The 25,621-nt window shown below is 38.2% G+C and overlaps 1 protein-coding gene and 1 long non-coding RNA gene across 4 annotated transcripts in view; one reads left to right on the forward strand and one right to left on the reverse strand.

Annotated features, from left to right (window-relative positions):
• Positions 1-4,612, reverse strand: part of LOC118972269 (uncharacterized) — a 169,281-nt gene extending 164,669 nt beyond the window's left edge. For both annotated transcript variants that reach the window (XR_012121195.1, XR_012121194.1), the window contains exon 1: positions 649-4,612. This is a non-coding gene — a long non-coding RNA (uncharacterized lncRNA). The remainder of the gene's footprint in view (positions 1-648) is intronic.
• A 4,192-nt stretch (positions 4,613-8,804) lies between these two features.
• Positions 8,805-15,338, forward strand: RMP24 (ribonuclease MRP subunit p24). Of its 2 annotated transcripts, XM_017673650.3 has the most exons (5): positions 8,808-8,963; positions 9,041-9,063; positions 11,294-11,493; positions 13,053-13,252; positions 14,950-15,338. In XM_017673650.3, exons 1-5 carry the CDS (start codon positions 8,887-8,889, stop codon positions 15,101-15,103), a joined length of 654 nt encoding a protein of 217 aa, XP_017529139.2. In that variant the 5' UTR covers positions 8,808-8,886; the 3' UTR covers positions 15,104-15,338. The 2 variants fall into 2 exon arrangements, with proteins under 2 accessions (XP_017529140.2, XP_017529139.2); XM_017673651.3 differs by lacking the exon at positions 13,053-13,252 and having other exon boundaries at positions 8,805-8,963.
• Positions 15,339-25,621: the final 10,283 nt, after the last annotated feature.

Genomic DNA, 25,621 nt, shown 5'->3' on the forward strand with positions numbered 1-25,621 from the left:
TCCTCTGATTCCACAGAGTTACTCAGTGTCATGCCCCAGACACATGTCAACAGCCCTCTTGGAGCTAACTCGCGCACGTACTGAGCTGAAATTGTTTCACTTCCCATATCTTTGCTTCTTGTCTTTCTGTTCTTTCCCGTTTCCATTGACTTTCAATCTTAAAGCACCCGAAAGCGGTGGCTGTTTATTCCCGTCTGAGCTCATTTACCCACACAGTTACTCAAAACTCCGGGGCACAGACGCAGGCTCTACCACTGGTTACAGAATAAACAGTTTAGCCAAGGTCCTTGAGGGAATGATTAATGCTCAGCACTAATAAAACAGCCACTCACTCCCCCCAACACCACCACCACCACACGCCTCATCTCATTAGCATTACTTATTTTTAAGGCTACCACCATGAGCTCACTTGGTAGAAGGTCCTTTCAGAAATCCTGACCGCAGCCCTGGAAGACACGATCGTGCCCAGGCTCGAGTACTGAGCCGGCTGCGCTCTCCGTTTCAGCCCATTTCACCCACTGACTGCCTGAGTCTTGGGCCCCGGCTCTGAACGAAACGCTGGGGTCGCTGGACGCGGGCTCGCCTGGATGCGTCGGGGACCCGGGCGCGGGCTCGCCTGGTCACTCGCGGACACGGGCGTACGCTCACCTGGGTCGCACTCGGACTCGGGCACGGGTCACCAGGTCCCGCGGAGCCGCGCCGGCAGCCCCTGGGTTCCCCTCCGGGCCCCGCCGCAGCGGCCGCAACCCCGCCTGCCCCGCCGAGCTGCCAGCAGGGAGTCCCTGCCAAGTTCCCCCGCGGGTCTGGAAAGAGAAGGCTGCTAGGAAGACGTACACCCTATTTCGCGGGGTCTTTCCGTACCAAGGGACCGCTCTAAACCAGTTCCCACGTTACACCCACCCGGAGCTGCCCGGCTCTTCCCTTTCCCTCCGGTTGGGGAATTAGCGGCGAGGCGCCGGGATGCATCGGAAACAGAAAGAACACGACTTTCCCCCTGCTGGTGACTGTGAGGAACTGTATGTGGCGGAACAAGCCTTCAAGTCAGGTTTCCTTTCCTAGTAGCCAAAGTTGGGGGTCTCTCCTCTCTACATCGAAAAATTTTAAACACTCCCTTTTATTCATTTTGTTATCTTTTAAGTGCCATATTACGAGAAGGCGACTCATTTATAACTTTCATATTAATGAAAATGAGAAAAATGAAGACGTACATAACCACATTAAAAAATTATTATGGAAATTTACAAACATAAAAGGCAGAAAAGTATAATGAGGTTACAGCTTTTGGTAACAGTGGACTAATCTTCCTACAGATAGCAATTATAATATCTGAGCAAACTTTTTTTTTATTTGCTTTTTAGGACAGTGAAGGATTTTATTAATATTTTTATTTACAAATTTTTTACTAAGCTATTATTGATACAAACTCTTATGAAGGTTTCACATGAAAAACAATGTGGTTACTACATTCACGCATATTATCATGTCACCCCCATACACCATTGCAGTCACTGTCCATTAGTGTAGTAAGATGCCACAGAGTCACTACTTGTCTTCTCTGTGCTACACTGTCTTCCCCATGATCCCCCCCAACACCATGTGTACTAATCATAATACCTCTCAATCCCCTTCTCTCTCCCTCCCCACCCGCCCTCCCAAACCCCTCTCCTTTAGTAACTGCTAGTTCATTCTTGAAGTCTGTAAGTCTGATGCTGTTTTGTTCCTTCAGTTTTGCTTTGTTGTTATACTCCACAAATGAGGGAAATCATTTGGTACTTATCTTTCTCTGCCTGGCCTATTTCATGGAGCATAATACCCTCTAGCTCCATCCATGTTGTTGCAAATGGTAGGATTTGTTTCTTTCTTATGGCTGAGTAGTATTCCATTGTATTATATGTACCACATCTTCTTTATCCATTCATCTACTGATGGACACTTAGGTTGCTTCCCTATCTTGGCTATTGAAAATAGTGCTGCAATAAACATAGGGGTTCATATGTCTTTTTGAATCTGAGAACTTGTATTCTTTGGGTAAATTCCTAGGAGTGTAATTCCTGGGTCAAATGGTATTTCTATCTTTAGTTTTTTGAGGAACCTCTATATTGTTTTCCACAATGGTTGAACTGATTAGCATTTCTGCCAGCAGTGTAGGAGGATTCCCCATTCTCCGAATCCTCCCCAGCACTTGTTGTTCTTAGTCTTTTCAATGTTGGCCAGCCTAACTGGTGTGAGGTGATATCTCATTGTGGTTTTAATTTGCATTTCCCTGATAATTGGCGATGTGGAGCATCTTTTCATGTGCCTGTTGGCCATATGAATTTCTTCTTTGGAGAATTGTCTCTTCATATCCTCCACCCAATTAAAAATTGGGTTATTTGCTTTTTGGTTGTTGAGGCATGTGAGTTCTTCATATATTTTGGATGTTAACCCCTTGTCAGATATGTCATTTATAAATATATTCTCCCATACTGTAGGATGCCCTTTTGTTCTGCTGATGGTGTCCTTTGCTGTACGGAACCTTTTTAGCTTGATATAGTCCCATTTGTTCATTTTTGCTTTTGTTTCCCTTGCTCAAGGAGCCGCATTCAGGAAAAAGTTGCTCATGTTTACATTCAGGAGATTTTTGCCTATGTTGTCTTCTAAAAGTTTTACGGTTTGATGGCTTACATTCAGGTCTTTGATCCATTTCGAGTTTACTTTTGTGTATGGGGTTAGACAATAATCCAGTTTCATTCTCTTGCATGTAGCTGTCCAGTTTTTCCAACACTGGTTGTTGAAGAGGCTGTCATTTCTCCATTGTATGTCCAATGAGCAAACATTTAAAACAAATTATTTAAAGGCCTTGGAGATTGACCCAAAGAAGACAGAAACTGGAGAGACCACTCTTGAAAGACGAATGGAAATTGTTGAGATTTGTGAGTTTGTGGCTTTTTACCTGAGGGCAATCCATAATCCATGAGCAGATCCAACTGCAGAGACCCACAGCCTGGCTGGCTTGAAGGGGACAGAATACCGAGCTTGAAGCTAGTAGAATTGGAAAATTAGGGGAGTGATCCAGGGAGGAATCCACGGTGAGGATGAACCCCTAAATATGAGTTGTATTAGTTTTCTATTGCTTCCATACAAATTCCCACAGCTTAGCAGCTTAAAAAAAACACAGACTTATTATTTTACAGCTCTGGAGGTCAGACAGAAGTCCAGTACAGTCTGTCTGGACCAAAATCAACATGTTGACAGGCTATGTTCCTTTCCAGAGGCTGTAGGGAAGAATCCGTTTCCTACCTTCTTGCTGGCTCTCAGCTGAGGGTCATTCTCAGCAACTACAGGCCACTGCTGTATTTCATGACTTGAGGCTTCCTTCCTTCATCTTCAAAGCCCACAACTTTGGGTTGAATCCCTTTTATGCTTTAAATCTGTCCTCTTTATTCTGTCTTACCTTTCTGATACAGGCTTCGAAAGGTTCTCTGCTTTTAAGAATTAGATGGGGCCCACCCAGATTATCCAGAAAAACCTAATCATATCTGCAAAATTCCTCTTGCCCTACATAGTAATAAATTCAGATTCTGAAGATTAGGATATGGTCATTTTAAAGGAGCCATTATACTGCCTACCAGGGTTTGCCCTCTGACCCCTCACACCCTGATATAAATATTATATTAAATATAAATATATTAGGCATTCCAATTAAATGACAGATTATCAGACTGCATCAAAAACAAAACAAAAATTAGACCAAAATGGCATACTATGTACAAAAAAAAAATTTTTAAGCACCTTAACTACAAAGTACTTGAGAATAAAAGAGAAAGAAAAGAAATCTGAAGTGGCCAACAAGAATATAAGAAGATGTTCAACATCACTAATCATTACAGAAATGCAAATCAAAATCACAAGATATCATCTCACATCCATTAAGATGGTCACTATTTAAAAAAAAAAACAGACAAGAACAAATGTTGATGAGGATGTGGAGAAATTGGTGTGCTTGTGTCCTGTTAGTAGGTTTATGGAAAACAATATGGAGGTGCCTCAAAAAATTACAAATACAAATACCATATGATCCAGCAGTCCCACTGGGTATTTAAAAGAATTAAATGCAGAATCTCAAGGTGATATCTGAATACCCATGGCTATGGCAGCATTATTCAAAGTAACCAAGAAGTGGAAACAAATGTCTATTGACAAATGAATGGATAAAGAAAATCTGGCATATAATGGAATATTATGCAGCCTTTAAGAAAGGAAATCTTCCCTATTATGCATTCTTTTGAAAAAAGGAAATATAAGCTACCACATGCATGAACCTCAAGGGCAATATGCTAAGTGAAATAAGACAGTCACAAAAGGACAAATATTGTATGATTCCACTCATGTAAAGTATCTAAAAGAGTCAAAAAATCATAGAAACATAGTAAAAAGGTGGTTTCCAAAGGCTAGGGAGAGAGAGGAGGGGAAACCAGCATTTAAATGGGTATAGATTTTTAGTTTTACAAGATAAAACAGTTCTAGAGATCTGTAGCATAACAATGTGAATGTACTTAACACTACTGAACTGTACACTTAAGAATGGTTGAGATAATATTACAACATCTTTGTATGGTGACAGACACTTATGATGAGCATTTAGTAAGGTATACAATTGATGAATCATTAAGTTGTTCATCTGAAACAATATAATAGTGCATATAAGCTATATTTCAAAAATAAAAAATGAGATGTTAAATTCAATGTTATGTGTTTTTTACCACAATAAAAAAAGAAATCTGAAGTGCTATATTACTATTTGACAAACAGACATTAAGATAGAATATTATTAGAGATAGAAAAGGAAATTTCATAATGATAAAAGGCCAATACATCATAAAAACATAATTATAAGTGTTTATGGGCCTAATATCAGAGCTTCAAAATATCTTAAGAAAAACTAACAACTAAAAGGAGAAATAAGCAAATCCACAATCACAGTGAAAGATTTTAGACCCTCCTCTTGATAACATAGAACTAGACACATGAAAAAAATCAATAAATATATAGCATAGCTAAAACACTATAATCCAGGGGTTGGTGAACTATGGATTTGGTCTATGGGCCAAATCCAACAAATAAAATTTCACTGGAAAACAGCCATACCCATACCCATTTGTTTAGCTTTGTCTATGACTATTTGTGACTGCTTTCAAAAATTGAGTGGATGTCACAGAGACTATAAGGCTTGCAATTGTTTTTCGACATAGATGGTAGAGAAATTCAGTGGGGAAAGGCAAAGGCAAGTTTTTTCAACAAATGGTGCTTGAACTACTGACACCCCTATTTCATAGCACACAAAAATTAATTTGAGTTGTCTCAAAGACCTAAACATAAACTAAATTATTAAGCTTTTAGAAGAAAATAGAAGAACATCTTGTCTTGGGATAGGTGAGCAATAACCAGAAAAGTAAAATTAATAAATTAGATTTCATCAAAATAAAAACTTCTGCTCATCAAAAACACCATTAAGAAAATGGATAATCAAGCCATCGATTTTTTTAATTGAGGTATAATTGACACAACATTATATTAGTTTCAAGTATATATATATATATATATATAGATAGATAGATAGATAGCTCATCCACTAGAACGAGCAGGACATGTTGAGTCACAGGGAAAATGCCAGTGTGCCAGGAGCAGTGTGAGGATGGGCAGGTAAGACTGAGGTGAGGCAGTGACCAGCCACATAGGGCCCTCGGGAGCATGACCATGTCCCAAGTGCAATGAGGAACCTGGAGAGGACTCTGAGCTAGGATGCTCCATGTTCCCTAAAATGACTTACATTTTTGCTTTACATGAAGGCCACTTTGTCTGCCCTGTGAAGAATGGACTGGGATAGAATAAGTAGGAAAATAATATTGGGGCCCATGGCAGGGGTACAGACAAAAGAAGAGGGTGGCCAAGGTGTGTGGAGAAGTGGGCAGAATTATAACTTGCTTCTGGGAGGGAGCCTGCAGGCCCTGGGGGCAGACTAGCTACAAGGGGTAGAAAGAGAGAGCAGCAATGCACTTGGTGGAGGAAATCAAGGGTGCTATTTGGGCTCCAGTGCATCTGAAAAGACAAGTTGTGATGCAAGGAGAGATGTTGAGAAAGCCTCTGGACATGAGAGGGTGGTTGCTTCTCAGAGGGGAGAGAAGAGGAACAGCTGAAGGAAGGTGGCTGGGAGGCAGGGGCAGTACATGTGCATGCCCATATACTGCACTTCTTCTCTTTTCTGCTTATTGGCTAGTGAAACAGACAAAACAATCTAGAAACAGATGCAACAATATTAAAAAACATTTATGACAAATGGCATTTCACCTATGTCATGGGGTTGCAAGGATAACATGAATTAATATAAGCAACATGCTTAGAAAAGTAAGTAGCACATGCTCAATGTTCACTGCATTTTTTTAAAATTTCAATTTCACTAGAAAAAGACTAGTTTACCAAGTGAGGGATCTTTGCCTAACTTGCTATCCATCTGGAAAAAAGTCTCTTAGAATCTCTACCATACACTTAAGTAAAAATACACTTCATATTGATTAAAGATATGCATGGACACTAAGATTTGGGGATTTTATTGTATGTACCTCAATATAAAATTTTTTTAATGGTTTTAAAAATGTGCATGGAAGAAATCAAACTAGGGAAGTATGGGAAAAATATTTGGAAGAATAGTCAATTGTCTAGTCTCAATCTAAATGAGGTCATTTTTACACTGCAGAAAACCCAGACTCAATGATGAAAGAGTTCGACCATGTACGAAATCCTATAAGGCAAAAATGCTATAAACCATGGCAAAGATAAATAAGGGGAAAGAAAATATTGCATTATATGTGACAAGGATGAATTTCCCCAAAATACAAAGATTTCTTAGAAAAACTGATGAACAACCCAACAGAAGATTATCTTCAAAAGAGAAAATACAGAGAAACATATGAAACATATGAAAAAGAGGCTTTATCTCACCAGTATTTAGGTGAACCAATGACCTTCACCTTCTCACACATCCGGTTTGACCCAGCTTTCTCAGACATTGATGCAGAGAGTGTGAACTGCTACTGTTTTTGTATGATCTGGTAAATAAAAATGTGCATGTCATTCCATTCAGTAATTTCTCTTTTAGGCGTTCAGAGAAAAGAAATAAAAAGCAGCAGTATATACAAGACTTTGGCTGCTGCACTGTTTGAACTAGCAAAGCAGTGACAAAAATGTGAATATCCATTAATAGGAAAATTATTAGATAAATTATTGTTCATTACATTTTTTAATACTATCAGCTATTAAAATGTGTGAGACTATATATACTGACCTGAAAAGATGTTTGCAGTCTGTTTAAGTAAAAAGCCAAGTTATGTAGTAGACACTAACATCCTATTTTGTTTTTGTTTTTTTGTTGATTGTGTGTGTGTGTGGTGGTGGTGGTGAGTGGTGATGTTACACATTCACAAATGTACTTACATGTGTAAGGACACAGAAGATACTCAATTGCTAATGCTGACCACCTCAGAGAAGCAGGATGGAAAGGTGGAAAGAGCAGGCATAACAACTTTTCTTTTGAAAAATTAAAATGTCTACATAAATGTAAATACGTACTTTCTCTACAAACTTTGGTAATGCTTTAAGGATAAGTAAGGTTCTAATACCCACAATATTTTTTTTTAAAAACCTCTTCTCTTATGGTTCAACAACAAAAGACAGCCAACCCAATTTAAAGATGGGCAAAGGACTCGGAACAGGTATTTCTCCAAAGAAGGTATACAAATTGTCAGTAAACACATGAAAAGATGCTCAACGTCGTTACTCATTAGGAAACACAAATCAAAACCACAATAAGATGCCACTTCACACTCACTAGGATGGCTAGAATTTTTTTAAAAAAACTGAAAATAAGTGTTGGTTAGGATGTGGAGAAACTGAAACTCTTGTTAAACATGGAATTGCCATATGACCCACAATTTCACTCCTAGGTATTTATCCAAAAGAACAGAAAACAGGTACTGAAACAAATACACGTTCATGATCATAACAGCACTATTCACAATAGCCAAAAGAAACACAACTCAAGTGTTCATCAAGGAATGAAAGGGTAAACATATACATATGATATATACTTGCAATATTGTATTATTCAGCCATAAAAAGGGATGAAGTGGAAGAAGCCAGACACAAAGGATCGTATGTATGTTTCCAGTTATATGATGTGTCCAGAAAGCAGACTAGTGGTTGGGAAGGGAGAATGGGGAACAACTGCCAAACGGGTATGGGGTTTCCTTTAAAGTGACAGAAATGTTTCAGAACTAGGTAACAGGGATGTCTGCGCAACACTGTAAATTTATTCAAAGCCACTAAATCATTCACCTTAAAATGGTTAAGTTGTATGAATTTCATTTCAGTTAAAAACGGGGTCGGGGGGAGATAAGCTCGCGTGTGCAAATGCGGAGAGCAGGATGGGCTGGAGTCTCTCCTCCCAGAGCCAAGTCAATACCCCAGACTCGTGAATCTCGAAGAGAAGTGGGCTGAGAAAGTGGTATCAAAGAGGAGGCTATCTAGAGAAAAAGACAGAAAGGTGGGCGGGACACTAGGTTCCTGACCTCGCCACCCTGGCCAGGTCAATCTGCTTCTGCCGGCTACGATCTGAAGCCGATTCGCGCAGGCCCGCAGGGACGGGGTCGGAACGCTGGGCAGACCCTGGGACCGGCAGAAGGTCGGCCGGTGAGCCGGACCCGACGAGCAGGACACCGGAACTTCTCAGCCGCGGGCGCCTGTTCCCGGAGGGAGCTTGGGTCCTGACGTCAAGTTCCGCCACGCTGCGAAGCCGGCTTCCGGAGTCTCATTTCGTCGGCGGGTCCCGGCGGCCTGCGAGCGGCGGTGGAGATGAGGCAGAAGCACTACCTTGAGGCTGCGGCGTGGAAGTTACACGCTAGCTGCCCGAGTGAGGCCCGCTATCTCCTGTAAGGGAGGCGCGGGATGGGAGGCGGGCGGCGAGGGGGTGTTCCGTCGCCCCTCACGAGCCTCTTCTCTTTTACAGCTGGGCCTACAGTTCGTCGCAAGGTAGGACGACGCCGGTCAGCCGCGGCTCAGGCTCTCGTGGCCCTGCTGCCCTCCGTCCGCACAGCGCTCTGAATGACCCCAAAGAGAAATCTGATCGACCTGTTGCTCTCATAACCCCCACTGAGGCTTCTGGGTTTCACAACAAATCCAAATTCCTTCATCTGCCGTACCTTGCCTGACCTATTAGCGGCATTTGACACATTGATGAGTCTTTTCGAAATAGTTCCTCACTGGGCTTCCAGGTCATGGGACCTCCTACCTCTTTAGCTAGTACTTCTCCATCTGCTTTCCTGGCGCCTCCTCATTTCTTCAACCTCTATAAATGTTGGAATGTCCCAATACTCAGCCCTTGGACCTCTTTTCTAGCTACATTGACTTTCATGGTGACATTTTTCATCCAGTTTCATGGCTTTTCAGTTCTGTATACTGGGGACTTCCAAATTTATATCTCCAGCCCAGGCTTTTCCCCGAATTTTAGACTCATATCCAGATGCCTCTTTGACGGCTTCTTTTCAGTGTCTGTTAGGCCCAAACCTCAGCTTATTCCAACATGGTGCTCCTCCAGTTTTTCCCATTTCAGAGAGTAACTCCATCTTTATTTTGCTCCCAAACCTTGGGGTCATTCTTTACTCTGTAACAGCCTTCCTCACCAACCCAATATGCCAGCAAACCCTGCTGGCTTTACAATATATAAAAAATCTAGCCACTTCTCACCATATCCATTTTACTACCCTGAGCCAAGCCATCAATCTAATCTCTCCTAGAGTAACGCCAGCAGCTCCCATGCATATCCACAGTTCCATTCTCAGTCCAGCAAAGTAAGCCTAATAAACCCAAGCTAGATCATGTCACTTCTCTGCTGCAAACTCTTAAGTGACTTCCATCTCAGTAAAACTGAAAATCTTTTGAAAGGACTACATGAGCCCACATTACCTCTCTGACCTGCTCTCCCTTTTGTCCACTTAACTGTGACCAACTACTCGGCCTCCTTACTGTTTCTTGTCCTTTGCTTCTGCCCTTCTGCCTGGAACTCTTACCTCACATATCTGTTTGGATTCTTCCCTCATTTCCTTCTGGTCTCTGTAGATGTCACTCTACAAAGCCTTCCCTGGCTACCTATTGAAGATTACAGCAGCTTCATTGCCACTCTATTCCCCTTTCCCGTCCTACTTTTTTCTTCCCAGCACTTAACGTCTGGTGGTGTGTTACCTCTTGAATTGTCCTTTGTTCACTGCTGTATCTCTTGCACCCAGAACAGTGCCTCAATAACAGTTGCTTAATAAATATGAGTGAATTTTACATTTGGCAAGCTAAGTTAACAAGCATGATTCTTAGTTTTTGTAGTGCCATTGTACCCATAATACTGCACAGTGCTCACCAGCAAATAAATAGGTGGTGTGCCACCTTTTCAGCTGCATTACCCTCACCTTTTCCTAACTAAATATTGCTTTTTCACTGTACTTCTGCCTGAAAGTCCTTTACTAATAATGGAATATTATTATTATAATGGATGGTATCTCTAAATACAGATAGGATTTATAGTTATCTATGATGACCTTTGTCAAGTCTCCTCTTTGAAGTGTTTATGGCTGGCCCACACAGAGTTTAGTAATTTCCAGGGCATGTTAATCATATTCTGTTATGTTTCTCACCAGTCACCATTTGCTTTGGGCTTTCCTAGAATGTATTTTAACGATAGCAACTCTTTCACTACCTATTTGTGTCTCCACAGTCTAGCATGGTAGACGGTCAGTGAATGCTTTCTTGATTGCATAAAGGGTCTGGGACAAGTCTATTACCCTGCTACCTTGTACTGAGGCAGGTCCGCTGTCATGTTACCTTGTACTGAGAAAGCTACCTTGTAAACATAGCTACGGCCACAAACACAAAATTATGCTGTTAAAAAAAAATCACAATTTGTTATTTTGTGATAAATGTGTTTGTAAAATTGGTGAGACATACAGCATTTTTTATTTAGTAGCAAGTAATGAGCACTGTAGCAAAGAGTGGGGACTTAACCTATCTGTTGCTAAAAGGAGTGAATGTACAAAATTTACAAAATATTGCCAATTTATCTTTTTGTAAGTCCTCATATTTTTTGAGTTTGCTTAAGAAGAATGTGTAGCTGTCTTATTAAATAATATACCTTTCCACATTTATAATGTGGCAGTTTGAGGTTAACAAAATATTCTGGTTTGCTGAATTATGAGTTTCATTTGTATCATTTTAGACCATAAAAGCACTTTTGAAGGAACATGTCCATACTGTTTCCAATTGCTGGTTCTGGATAACTCCAGAGTCCGCCTGAAACCCAAGCCCAAATTGACACCCAAAATACAGAAACTTCTTAACCAAGAAGCAAGAAATTCTACACTCAGTTTTAAAGAAGCAAAAATTGTGAGAAAGTACAAAGAATCCAGAAGTCTGTTGGTAAGATTTCAATTCCAGTATGTATAAATAAACTAGAATTTTCTTTTATTAAAACGAGGTTAAGAATCAGCCTGAGTATAACTCATAGTAGTATATTTAGATTGTCAGAATATACACATCAATGTTTTTTCTAGTGAAAAATATACAGCTTTCATCAAAAATGCTTATTTTTGTTTCTCATGATTACCTAAAATCAAACATCAAAAGCTCTAAATTGTTTTCAGATCTCATTGTTGAGCACAATTATTTTCACAAATTTGAGGATAGCTTGAGCTGGCCAATGTGACTTCACCTCAACTACAGTTACCACAAAATTATTTTTATAGTTAAGAATCCTTTTCAAACAGCAGTACCTTATCTGTTAGGTGCCAGTCTCACTTCAGTCATTTCCCAACCCCTATCCCCACATCAGAGTATGTATTTAAATTTATATCAAACAAAGATAAGTGCATCTTATGTTCATTAGTAAACATTTACTGAGGGGTCTCTCTTAGGCCAAACAACTCTAAATATTGGGGAAAGAAGATGTAATAAAACAACCAAAATAAAATTCCTTATGGTTTACTAAATAAAGACAGGTATCATGTATTTTATCTGCATGTTCTATGTTAACATTTATCAACTATTTGAGTGCCTGCTTATTACCAGGCACTGTGCTGGGCACTGGACATTATGATAGCTTATGTCTGGCCCAACACTACGATCAATAATAACTTGGATCAGAACTGTCATATTTAAGAGATTACCAGTATTAGATGGGTAAGTGCGTTTTACTTTGTCATAAAATTAACTTTGATCTATATCCAGCCTCTTCAAAAAATACAAAGCAACTTACATGGACCTTTGATATATGCGGATCATTGATTTGCAGTTTCATTTCATGAACATCATAGTCACTCTCAATTAAGCTAGTTTGTATTAATTTTGTTGACGTCTGGGGTGAATCCTATGCCTTGTCAGTCAGACAATGTATAAGAAAGGCATATTGCTATAAAATAGACCATTTCTTGAAAAATGGATCCTGAAAAGGTTAACTTCTAGAGCTAATGAACTGAAGGGGTATGAGAATGTGAGAATTAATTTGAATGGTTTTAACATTCCTTTAGTGATTAAGGGTTTGAAAAGGTCACTTAAATTTTCAGTGATATCTTAACATGTTTTATTGGAAAAGGCTTGGAGTTCATCTGCAGAAAATGTTAAAAGTCTATTGCTATTATAAAGAACATTGTTCAAGATGTTAAAAGGTATTATTCCCAATCTCTCCATTCCTCCCAGTTTTACACTGAGAAAGTAGAGACTTCATTATCTTTTAAAAAGGTGTTTTAAATTAAGTACAAGTGTTTAGCCATTAACTTTTAATTGAAGATTTTCTCATTTCAAATTTGTATCTTGCCTGATTGCTGTTGCTAGATTACAGGCTTCCCAAGGGCAGACCCTGTTTCTCACCTGTGTAGTACTTGGTGTAGTAGTCCCTGACATATAAGAATTTAATGAACATGTACTTTATTGGATTAAATTATAAGAGAAATCAGACCCAATATTTCTTCTTTTGATGGTAGTTGATTACTTGTAAAATATGCAACAGAACAGTTAAGCATCATGGTAAAAGCAGAAGCTTTCTATCAGCAATGAAGAGCGATCCTACCACTCCTACAAGTAAACTCAGCCTGAAGACACCAGAGAGAAAGACTCTAAATTCTGCAAACCTAAATCATGATACATCTGGTTCCAAAGGCAAGAGTCCAGTATTGATTTTCAGGTATCTTAATTCATTAAGCTTCTTGAATTGCCAGTGTTAGTTCTTGAGTATTTCTTTTAATTTCCTCTGTTTAATATGCACTCCCTAAATTTGCCATGCAGTTCAGGCCTTGGCCCCCCTTTCTCCTCTAATGTAATATACTTCCATATCTCCCATCCTCCTCTGTGCATATGACTTCCAGGTATATTCCTGTACTTTAACCTCTCCCTGGGCATGTTCCCAGCTGCCTGGTAAATGCATCTCTTCACCCTGTTACACATCCCCACAGCTAACTACTCAGACCTAAATTCCTTATTCAGTGAAAGAACATGCCCTAAAAGATATTCTTACATGAAATGGCCAGTATAGTTGACAACTCATACTCCTGTGGTACTTGTTCAGTCACCCATTTCTTTCTATCCTACTTTCATGGTGTTTGCATCTATTCTCTTTTTCTCCCTTCTGCTATTATCTGTTCCGGTCTTTATTCACCTTTTGCTGGGACTACAATAATAATTTCCTAAGTCTTCCTGCCTCAAATTTCAAACCATCTGGTTTGGTATTTTCCTAAAACATAGCTCTGATGAGAAGCACCTCCCTCTGTAGTATATGGATTAAGTGCTCCACTGTGGCTTTCCAGCCCCCTCATTATTTGGCCCCCACCTGCCTCCTGTGTCAGGAAAACTGAACCACTCGCAGCTTACTTTCCCACTTTTAACCTTTGTTCTTGCTATTTCCTCTACCAGAAATTCTGTGTAAATCTAACTAAATAGGAATTTGTCTAATGATACTACGTTAACTGGACATGTTTTATTTTTAATAATCCTCAATACTTTATTCAGTGTGATAGTAAATTTAATTCTATAGAAACTGAAAAAAACTTTTGAACATTTTGTTACAAAAGAGAAACTGAGTATGGCAGTTTTTCAAACACAAAGCAAGGACTGAGTTATCTCTGCTTACTGAATTGAGTTTTTTATATTGGGTTTGATGTTTATAAAATTGAGTAAAAATTAAAATTCCAAGCCCAGTTTTTTCCTATATTGTTTGTTTAATTATTTTGATTTTTGGCACAATAGGAACTAATCATAGAAGTTTCTACCTCACTGAATAAATGTAGATAAAAGAAAATTTGGCATACTTGACAAAATTCACTGGTGTTTAGACTAGACTGTTTCTTGGATATATGTAGGAATGAGAAAGCACATTTACCATATAGATGGGGAGTCAGAGAGGGATTAGACTGACAGACCTCAAATAGGGTTCAGGGGAATGAACACAACCGGAAGGCATGAAATAGAATGAAGCATACACACATACCAGATGGGGAATTATTCAGTGGATATTTTTAAAGGAACTTCTGTGTCCCTGGCACTGTTAAAAAGTCCTGGAATATATAATTAGTAGTACAAAGTGTCTGCCCTATGAAGCTTACATTCTAGAGGCAGAAGATGCAATGGAGTGACACCTGCAAGTGTAGATTGAGATCCTTCACTTTTGGGAAAGGAAATGGACTTAAGCTGTTAAGAAGAAATATGCTTTTAAAGTCCTTGATTAAAATTGTCATAGGTCTTGATGTCAGACTGAAAGAGAACTCAGAACATAGATGAGAAGAGTAGAAAATTATTTTAGTAGCAGTTATCTACAATAAGCAGGAAGCACACTTTTAAACTGTCGTTTGTCAGTATACCTAATTGTAGTTTTATGTTTCTTTTCAGAACACCTATATCTGGACAGTCAACACCCACTTCCTCTTCAAAGAATGTGAACAAAACAAAGAAACGCTTCTGTCAACTAAAAATGCTGCTTAGTCAGAGTGAATACCACAAGAATCCAAAAGTGGACTTCAGAAATTTCTTATCTTCTTTGTAAGGGATGAACTATAAAAATAAGAAATGCTCAATGCAATTTCTGAAAACAAAGTCAGAAAAACAGCTTTTAAATACATGTTAGCTAGGGTCCAAGAGCAAACTTTGTGACATTCTTCAGTGTTTACAGAGAAAATATCTCATTAGAATGAATAACTGAAACCTGCCTACGTCATAGGGTGGTTGTGAGGATTAGAAATAAAAGATAGGTCCTTGTAAGTAATAAAGATACATGTGGACATTGTGTAATCAGTTTTCATTATTTATGTCATTTTCTTTCACAAGGTAATTGAGATCATTATGAGAGAGTCTGTTCACTCCTTTCTAGGTATCTAGAGCCTTACAGCTGATTCAGAAAAAGGATCATGTGTCCTTGTTTTCCTACAACCATCTACATAACTGTGTATTAGTAAAATCTAAGCATTATTCCTATTTTGCATGCACAAGTAAATATATGGGACATTTTGGATTGTAGATGTTTCAATCAAATACCAAATGTTCGTTTTACGTTATCTACTGTTCCTATAATAAATATTTCACCATAAGTGGCATTTTATTAGCTCTGGTGAAGACATTTCTAGGTCTACAGTTTACATCAGAACACAGTATAGTAAGAGTTCAGCTATCTTAAATCTTTTCTGCAACATAGACTTTTTTTAAGTGATAGGCTAGAATTACATTCAACCTTTTAAAAATGCTTTAAGTAAACAGGTACTTTTTATGTTTCCAAGCCTCTCTGCTACTTAAAAGTTAAAAACTTACATTTCCTTCCAGTAGGGCCTAGCAAACTGTAAAAGGTCAAAGCTATTAACAAGTTGGTCTTGTAGTTTTGTGAAAAGCATACTAACTAGTGCTAGCATCAAAGAGGGGTGGTGAGAATCATCATTCTGAACTTCTTTAGACTGAGCTGCAGTGCAGGTGCTGGGCTTTCCCTTTGTGAACACAGTGTGAAGCACAGTACCTTAGACAGGATAGATGCTTTACCTCTCTGGCTAACTTCTTACTGGAACATGTGTCTCCTGAATTTTTACTGCTTTTCTGTTTGCTTACTACTCTTCCTGATCACTGAGTCAGTGAGCTCTTGTAGTTCTCAGAACACACTATTTTTTGGGCAGCTTTGGCCTTTGCACATGGTCTTGGAGACTGCCCTCCACTCCAACCCCACTGCATTATGAGGAGCCACTCTTCTACCACTCTGTAGAGTCCTGTTTCTGACTGTGTCCCCAACTGCCTGTGAGCTCTTTGCAGGCCTGGATGATCTCATTTGTTATGCTCCTAGCACCTAGTTTCTTGCTCAGCACATAGTACAAAGTCTGCAAATATTCTTAAGCTACTACACTGAAATTTGAATTCCTTAGCCCACTTGTTCCACACTAGGTTTAGAACTTAAGTCCTTTGTAGCCACATGACCGGGAAATGGGTAACAAACAGTAAAAGTATCAACTCTTAGGTGGGTAGTTGTTATTGCCTCAGTTGCAAATGAAGGACAACATAGATTCTTGACTTTATCTTCTTTCAGACAGAAGGCTCTTTGGGCATCTTTAAAGAGAATATTAAATGTATAGTATGGACATAAAACTTAAAGGACTAAATCTTCATAACAGATTAAGCAGATATTTAAAATTAAGGTATCATTGATATACACTTATGAAGGTTTCACATGAAAAACAATGTGGTTACTACATTCACTCATCAAGTACCCCCCATACCCCAGTGCAGTCACTGTCCATCACTGTAGTAAGATGTCAGAGTCACTACTTGTCTTCTCTGGGTTACACTGTCTTCCCTATAACCCCCTGAACCCATGTGTACCAATCATAATACCCCTCAATCCCCTTCTAACTCTCTCCCAACCCACCCACCCCTACACCTGCCCTTTGATAACCACTAGTCCCTTCTTGGAATCTGTGTCTGCTGCTGTTTTGTTCCTTCAGTTTTGCTTCACTATTATACTCCACAAATGAGTGAAATCATTTCGTACTTGTCTTTCTCTGCCTGGATTATTTCACTGAACATAATACCCTCTAGCTCCATCCATGTTGTTACAAATGGTAGGATTTTTCTTCTTCTTATGGCTGAATAGTATTCCACCATGTGTATATGTACAACATCTTTATCCATTCATCTACTGATAGAAACTTAGGTTGCTTCCATACCTTGGCTATTGTAAATAGTGCTGCAGTAAATATAGGGGTGCATATGTCTTTTTGAATCTGAGATCTTATTTTCTTTGGGTAAATTCCTAGGAGTGGAATTCCTGGGTCCAATGGTGTTTCTATTTTTAGTTTTTGAGGAACCTTCATATTGCTTTCCACAGTGGTTGAACTAATATACATTCCCATCAGCAGTGTAGGACAGTTCCCCTTTCTCCACATCCTCGCCAGCATTTGTTGTTCTTAGTCTTATTAATGTTGGGCATCCTTACTGGTGTGAGGTGATATCTCATTATGGTTTAATTTTCATTTCCCTGATAATTAGCAATGTGGAGCATCTTTTCGTGTGCCTGTTGGCCATCTGAATTTCTTTGGAGAGTTGTCTGTTCATATCCTCAGCCCATTTTTTAATCAGGTTATTTGCTTTTTGGTTGTTGAGGTATGTGAGTTCTTTCTTTATTTTGGATCTTAACCCCTTGTCAGATATGTCATGTACAAATATATTCTTCCATACTGTAGGATTCCTTTTTGTTCTGCTGATGGTATACTTTGCTGTACAGAACCTTTTTAGATTGATGTAGTCCATTTGTTCATTTTTGTTTTTGTTTCTCTTGTCCAAGTAGGGGCATTCAGGAAAAAGTTACTCATGTTTATATTAAGGAAATTTTTGCCTGTGCTTTCTTCTAAGAGTTTTATGGTTTCATGACTTATATTTAGGTCTCTGATCCATTTTGAGTTTACTTTCATGTATGGAGTTAGGCAATAATCTAGTTTTATTCTCTTGCATGTATGTGTCCAGTTTGCCAACACCAGCTGTTAAAAGAGGCTGTGATTTCCCCATTGTATATTCATGGCTCCTTTATCATATATTAATTGACCATATATGCTTGAGTTTATATCTGGGCTCTCTAGTCTGTTATATCGGTCTATGGATCTGTTCTTGTGCCAGTACCAAATTGTCTTGATTACTGTGGCTTTGTAGTGAGCTTGAAGTTGGGGAGCATAATCCCCCAAGCTTTATTTTTCCTTCTCAGGATTGCTTTGGCTACTCGGGGTCTTTTGTGGTTCCATATGAATTTCAAAACTATTTGTTCTAGTTCGCTGAAAATGCTGTTGGTATTTTGATATGGATTGCATTGAATCTGTAGACTGCTTTAGGCAGGATGGCCATTTTGACAATATTAATTTTTCCTACCCGTGAGTACAGGATGTATTTCCATTTATTGGTATCTTTAATTTCTCTCATGAGTGTCTTGTAGTTTTCAGAGTATAGGTCTTTCACTTTCTTGGTTAGGTTTATTCCTAGGTATTTTATTCTTTTTTATACTATTGTGAATGGAATTGTTTTCCTGATTTCTCTTTCTCCTGGTTCATCATTAGTATATAGGAATACAACTGATTTCTGTTATTGATGCTGTATCCTGCAACTTTGCCCAATTCACTCATTAGCTCTAGTAGTTTTGAAGTGGATTCTTTAGGGTTTTTATGTACAATATCACATCATCTGCAAACAGTGACAGTTTAACCTCTTCCTTACCAATGTGGATGCCTTTTATTTCTTTGTGTTGTCTGATTTTCATGGCTAGGACCTCCAGAACTATGTTGAATAGAAGTGCTGAGAGTAGCATCCTTCTCTTGTTCCCGATCTTAAAGGAAAAGCTTTCAGCTTCTTGCTGTTAAGTATGATGTTGGCTGTGCGTTTGTCATACATGGCCTTTATTATATTGAGGTATTTGCCCTCTATACCCATTTTGTTGAGAGTTTTTATCATGAATGGATGTTGAATTTTGTCAAATGCTTTTTCAGCATCTATGGAGATGTTCATGTGGTCCTTCTTTTTGTTGATGTGGTGGATGATGTTGATGGATTTTCAAACATTGTACTGTCCTTGCACCCCTGGAATAAATCCTACTTGATCATGATGGATGATTTTGATGTATTTTTTAATTCATTTTGCTTATATTTTGTTGAGTAATTTGCATCTATGTTCATCAGGGATATTGGTCTGTAATTTTTTTTGTGGTGTCTTTACCTGGTTTGGTATTAGAGTGATGCTGACCTCATAGAATGAGTTTGGTAGTATTCCCTCCCCTTCCTATATTTTTTGGAAAACTTTAAGGAGGATGGTATTAGGTCTTCACTAAATGTTCAACAAAATTCAGCGGTGAAGCCATCTGGTTCAGGGTTTTGTTCTTAGTTTTTTGATTGCCAATTGAATTTCATTGCTAGAGACTGGTCTGTTCTGATTTTGTTTCTTCCTGGGTCAGCCTTGGAAGGTTGTATTTTTCTAGAAAGTTTCAGTTTTTCAGTTTAGCATATAACTTTTTGTAGTATTTTCTAATAATTCTTTGTATTTCTGTGGTGTCCATATCTATATTTCCTTTCTCATTTCTGATTATTTATGTGTGTAGACTCTCTTTTTTTCTTGATTAAGTCTGGCTAGGGGTTTTTCTATTTTGCTTGTTTTCTCCAAGAAGCAGCTCCTGCTTTCATTGATTCTCTTTTATTCATTTCAATTTTATTTCTGCTCTAATCTTTATTATGTCCCTCCTTCTACTGACTTTGGGCCTCATTTGCTCTTCTTTTTCTAGTTTCATTAACTGTGAGTTTAGACTGTTCATATGGGATTGTTTTTCTTTCCTGAGGTAAGCCTGTTTTGCAATATACTTCCCTCTTAGCACAGCCCTCACTGTGTCTCAGAGATTTACGGTGTTGAGTTATTGTTGTCATTTGTCTCCATATATATTGCTTGATCTGTCTTTATTTAGTCATTGATCCATTGATTATTTAGCAGCATGTTAAGCCTCCATGTGTTTGTGGGCTTTATGTTTTATTTGTGTAATTTATTTCTAGTTTCATACCTTTGTGATATGAGAAACTGGTTGGTACAATTTCAATCCTTCTGAAATTACTGAGGCTTTTTTTGTGGCCTAGTATGTGATCTATTCTTGAAAATGTTCCATGTGCACTTGAGATAAATGTGTATCCTGCTGTGTTTGGGTGTACAGTTCTGTAGATGTCTGTTAGGTCCATCTGTTCTAATGTGCTCAGTGCCTGTGTCTCACTTATTTTCTGTCTTTTTGGATCTGTCCATTGGAATGAGTGGTGTGTTGAAGTCTCCTAAAATGAATGTATTGCATTCCATTTCCCTCTTTATTTCTGTTAGTATTTGTCTCACATATGTAGGTGCTCCTGTGTTGGGTGCATAGATATTTATAATGGTTATATCTTCTTGTTGGACTGCCCCCTTAATCATTATACAGTGTCCTTTGTCTCTTGTGACTTTGTTTTGAAGTCTGTTTTGTCTGATACAAGTACTGCAATGGCTGCTTTTTCTCCCTATTAGTTGCATGGAATATTTTTTCAATCCCTTCACTTTTAATCTATGTCTTTGGGTTTGAAATGAGTGTCTTGTAGGCAGCATATAGATGGGTCTTGTTCTTTTATCCATTCAGTGACTCTATGCTTTTGATTGGTTCATTCAGACCATTTAATTTTAGGATTATTATCGATAGGTATGTACTTATTGCCATTGCAGGCTTTAGATTCGTGGTTACCAAAGGTTTGAGGTTAGCTACTTTACTACCTAACAGTCTAACTTAACTCACTTAGTATGCTGTAACAATCACAGTCTAAAAGTTCTTTTTTTCCCCCCTCCTTTTTGTTCCTCCATTCTTCATATATTACGTATTATATTTTGTACTCTTCTGTGTGTTCCTTGTCTGACTTTGGGGGTAGTTGATTTGATTTTGCATCTGCTTAATAATTAATTGGTCTACTTTTCTTACTGGCATTTTATTTCTTCTGATGACAGCTATGTAGTCTTAGGAACACTTCCATCTATAGCGTTTTTTTTAAATTCAAGTATCACTAATATACAATCTTACATTGTTTCAAGTGTTTAACAGAGGTTCAACAGACCCATATTATTAAATCCTCACTGCCACTAGTGTCTAGTGTGGTTACTATGTGTCATCATAGAAAGATGGTACAAAATCATTGGCTGTGTTCTCCATATTGTACTATCATCCCCTTGACCAACTTATATTGTGATTGAGAATTTTTGTGCCCTTTTATCCCCCTCTACCTCCCCCATGGTAACCACCAGTGACTTTTCACCATCTGTGAGTCTTCAATCAATGGTTTCTTAGATATGACACCAAAAGCACAAACAAAAGAAAAAAAACAGATAAATTGGACTTTGTTACAATTAAAAATTTGCTTCAAATGAGGACCAATCAAGAAAGTGAAAAGATAGACCAATGAATGAGAGAAAATATTTTCAAATCATGTATCTTTTAAGGAGCCTATATCCAGAATTACAAAGAACACATATAATTCAATAATAAAAAGACAAAACATGGAAAAGAATCCATGTGGACAATTCCCCAAAGAAAATAAATAACCCATGAGTGGATGGAATGATACCCAATATCTTTTATTTTATTTTATTTTATTTTTTGGTATCATTAGTCTACAATTACATGCAGAACATTATGTTTACTAGACTCCCCCCATCACCAAGTTCCCCCCACTTACCCCATTACATTCACTGTCCATCAGTATAGTAAGATGCTATAGAATCACTATCTTCTCTGTGTTGTACTACCCACCCGTGCACCCCCTACATTATGTCTGCTAATAGTAATGCCCCCTTTTTCCCCCTTATCCCTCCCTTCCCACCCATCCTCCCCAGTCCCTTTCCCTTTGGTAACTGTTACTCCATTCTTGGGTTCTGTGAGTTGGCTGCTGTTTTGATCCTTCAGTTTTTTCTTTGTTCTTATACTCCACATATGAGTGAAATCATTTGATACTTGTCTTTTTCTGCCTGGCTTGTTTCATTGAGTAAAATACCCTCTGGCTCCATCCATGTTGTTGCAAATGGTAGGATTTGTTTTCTTCTTATGGCTGAATAATATTCCATTGTGTATATGTACCACATCTTCTTTATCCATTCATCTACTGATGGACACTTAGGTTGCTTCCATTTCTTGGCTATTGTAAATAGTGCTGTGATAAACATAGGGGTGCATATGTCTTTTTCAAACTGGGCTGCTGCATTCTTAAGGTAAATTTCTAGGAGTGGAATTCCTGGGTCAAATGCTATTTCTATTTTGAGTTTTTTGAGGAACCTCCATACTGCTTTCCACAATGGTTGAACTAATTTACATTCCCACCAGCAGTGTAGGAGGGTTCCCCTTTCTCCACATCCTCACCAACATTTGTTGTTGTTTCCCTTTTGAGGACATCCTTACTGGTGTGAGGTGATATCTCATTGTGGTTTTAATTTACATTTTGCTGATTATTAGCGATGTGGAGCATCTTTACATGTGTCTGTTGGCCATCTGAATTTCTTCTTTGGAGAACTGTCCAGATCCTCTGCCCATTTTTTAATTGGATTATTTGTTTTTTGTTTGTTGAGGTGGGTGAGTTCTTTATATATTTTGGATGTCAACCCTTTGTCAGATCTGTCATTTATGAATATATTCTCCCATACGGGATGCCTTTTGTTCTATTGATGGTGTCCTTTCTGTACAGAAGGTTTTCAGCTTGATATAGTCCCACTTGTTAGTTTTTGCTTTTGTTTCCCTTCCTCAGGGAGATATGTTCATGAAGAAGTTACTCATGTTTATGTCAAATAGACTTTTGCCTATGTTTTTTTTCTAAGAGTTTGATGGTTTCATAACTTACATTCAGGTCTTTGATCCATTTCAAATTTACTTTTATGTATGGGGTTAGATAATGATCCAGTTTCATTCTCTTACATGTAGCTGTCCAGTTCTGCCAACACCAGCTGTTGAAGAGGCTGTCATTTCCCCGTTGTATGTCCATGGCTCCTTTATCATATATTAATTGACCATATATATTTGGGTTAATGTCTGGAGACTCTATATTCTGTTCCACTGGTCTGTGACTCTGTTCTTGTGCCAGTACCAAATTGTCTGGATTACTGTGGCTTTGTAGTAGAACTTGAAGTTGGGAAGCAAGATACCCCCTGCTTTATTCTTCCTTCTCAGGACTGCTTTGGCTATTTGGGGTGTTTTGTGGTTCCATATGAATTTTAGTACTATTTGTTACAGTTTGTTGAAGAATGCTGTTGGTATTTTGATATGGATTGCATTGAATCTGCAGATTGCTTTAGGCAGGATGGCCATTTTGACAAAATTAATTCTTCCTTGTCAAGAGCATGGGATGAGTTTCCATTTGTTAGTGTCCTCTTTAATTTCTCTTAAGAGTGTCTTGTAGTTTTCAGGGTATAAGTCTTTCACTTCCTTGGTTAGGTTTATTCCTAGGTATTTTATTCTTTTTGATGCAATTGTACATAGAATTGTTTTTCTGATTTTTCTACTTGTTCATCATTACAGTATAGAAAAGCAACAAATTTCTGTGTATTAATTTTGTATCCTGAAACTTTGCTGAATTCAGATATTAGTTCACGAGTTTTGGAGTGAAGGCTTTAGGGTTTTTCATGTACAGTATCATGTCATCTGCAAACAGTGACAGTTTGACTTTATCCTCACCAATCTGAATGCCTTTTGTTTCTTTGTGTTGTCTGATTGTTGTGGGTAGGACCTCAAGAACTATGTTGAATAAAAGAGGGGAGAGTGGGCATCCTTGTCTTGTTCCTGATCTTAGAGGAAAAGATTTCAGCTTCTTGCTGTTAAGTATAATGTTGGCTGTGGGTTTGTCATATATAGCCTTTATTATGTTGCCCTCTATACCCATTTTGTTGAGAGTTTTTATCATGAATGGATGTTTAATTTTGTTGAATGCTTTTTCAGCATCTATGAAGATGATCATGTGGTTTGTGTCCTTTTTATTGATGTGGTGGATGATGTTGATGGACTTTCAAATGTATCATCCTTGGGTCCCTGGGATGTATCCCACTTGATCATGGTGTATGATTCTTTTGATGTATTTTTGAGTTTGGTTTGCTAAGATTTTGTTGAGTATTTTTGAATCTATGTTCATCTTGGATATATTTGTTTGTAGTTTTCTTTTTTTTGGTCGTGTCTTTGCATGGTTTTGGTATTAGAGTGATACTGGCTTCATAGAATGAGTTTGGTAGTATTCCCTCCTCTTCTATTTTTTGGAAAAGTTTAAGGTGAATGGGTATTATGTATTCTGTAAATGTCTGATAAAATTCAGCAGTGAATCCATCTGGTCCAGAGGTGTTGTTCTTGGGTAGTTTTTTGGTTACCAATAATTTCATTGCTGGTAATTGGTCTGTTTATATTTTCTGTTTCTTCCTTCGTCAGTCTTGGAAGGTTGTATTTTTCTAGCAAGTTGTCCATTTCTTCCAGGTTATCCAGTAGCATGTAGATTTTCATAGGATTCTCTAATAATTCTTTGTATTTCTGTGGTGTCCATCGTGATTTTTCCTTTCACATTTCTGATTCTGTTTATCTGTGTAGATTATCTTTTTTTCTTAATAAGTATGGCTAGGGGGTTATCTATTTTGTTTATTTTCTCAAAGGACCATCTCTTGGTTTCATTAATTTTTTCTATTGTTTTATTCTTCTCAATTGTATTTATTTCTGTTCTGATCTTTATTGTGTCCCTCCTTCTGCTGACTTTGAGCTTCATTTGTTCTTCTTTTTCTGTTTTCAGTAATTTTGAATTTAGACTATTCATTTGGGATTGTTCTTCCTTCTTTAAATAGGCCTGGATTGCTATATACTCTCCTCTTAGAACTGCCTTCACTGAGTAGACAGAAGTTGGGGCTTTGTGCTGTTGTTTTCTTTGTCTCCATATATTGCTTGATCTCTGTTTTAATTTGTTCATTGATCCATTGGTTATTAAGGACAATGTTCTTAAGTCGCCATGTGTTTGTGAGCCTTTTTTTCTTTTTAAAATTTATTTCTGGTTTTATACCTTTGTGATCTGAGAAGTTGGTTTTTACACTTTCCATCTTTTTGAATATACTGCAGCTCTTTTTGTGACATAGTATGTGTTCTATTCTGGAGAATGTTCCATGTGCACTTGAGAAGAATGTGTGTCCTGCTGCGTTTGGGTGTAGAGTTCTGTAGGTGTCTGTTAGGCCCATCTGTTCTAATGTTTTGTTCTGTCCCTCTGTGTCCCTACTTATTTTCTGTGTGGTTGATCTGTCCTTTGGAGTGAGGGGTGTGTTGAAGAGCCTCCTAAAATGAATGCATTGCATTCTATTTCCCCCTTTAAGTCTGTTAATATTTGTTTCATATATGTAGGTGTTCCTGTGTTGGGTGCATAGATATTTATAATGGTTATATTCTCTTGTTGGATTGACCCCTTTCTCATTATGTAGTGTCCTTGTCTCTTGTGACTTTCTTTGTTTTAAGGTCTATTTTGTCTGATACAAGTACTACAACACCTGCTTTTTTCTCCTTAGT

This window comes from Manis javanica, chromosome 9 (genome assembly GCF_040802235.1).
Source record: "Manis javanica isolate MJ-LG chromosome 9, MJ_LKY, whole genome shotgun sequence".
Taxonomy (NCBI): Eukaryota; Metazoa; Chordata; class Mammalia; order Pholidota; family Manidae; genus Manis; species Manis javanica.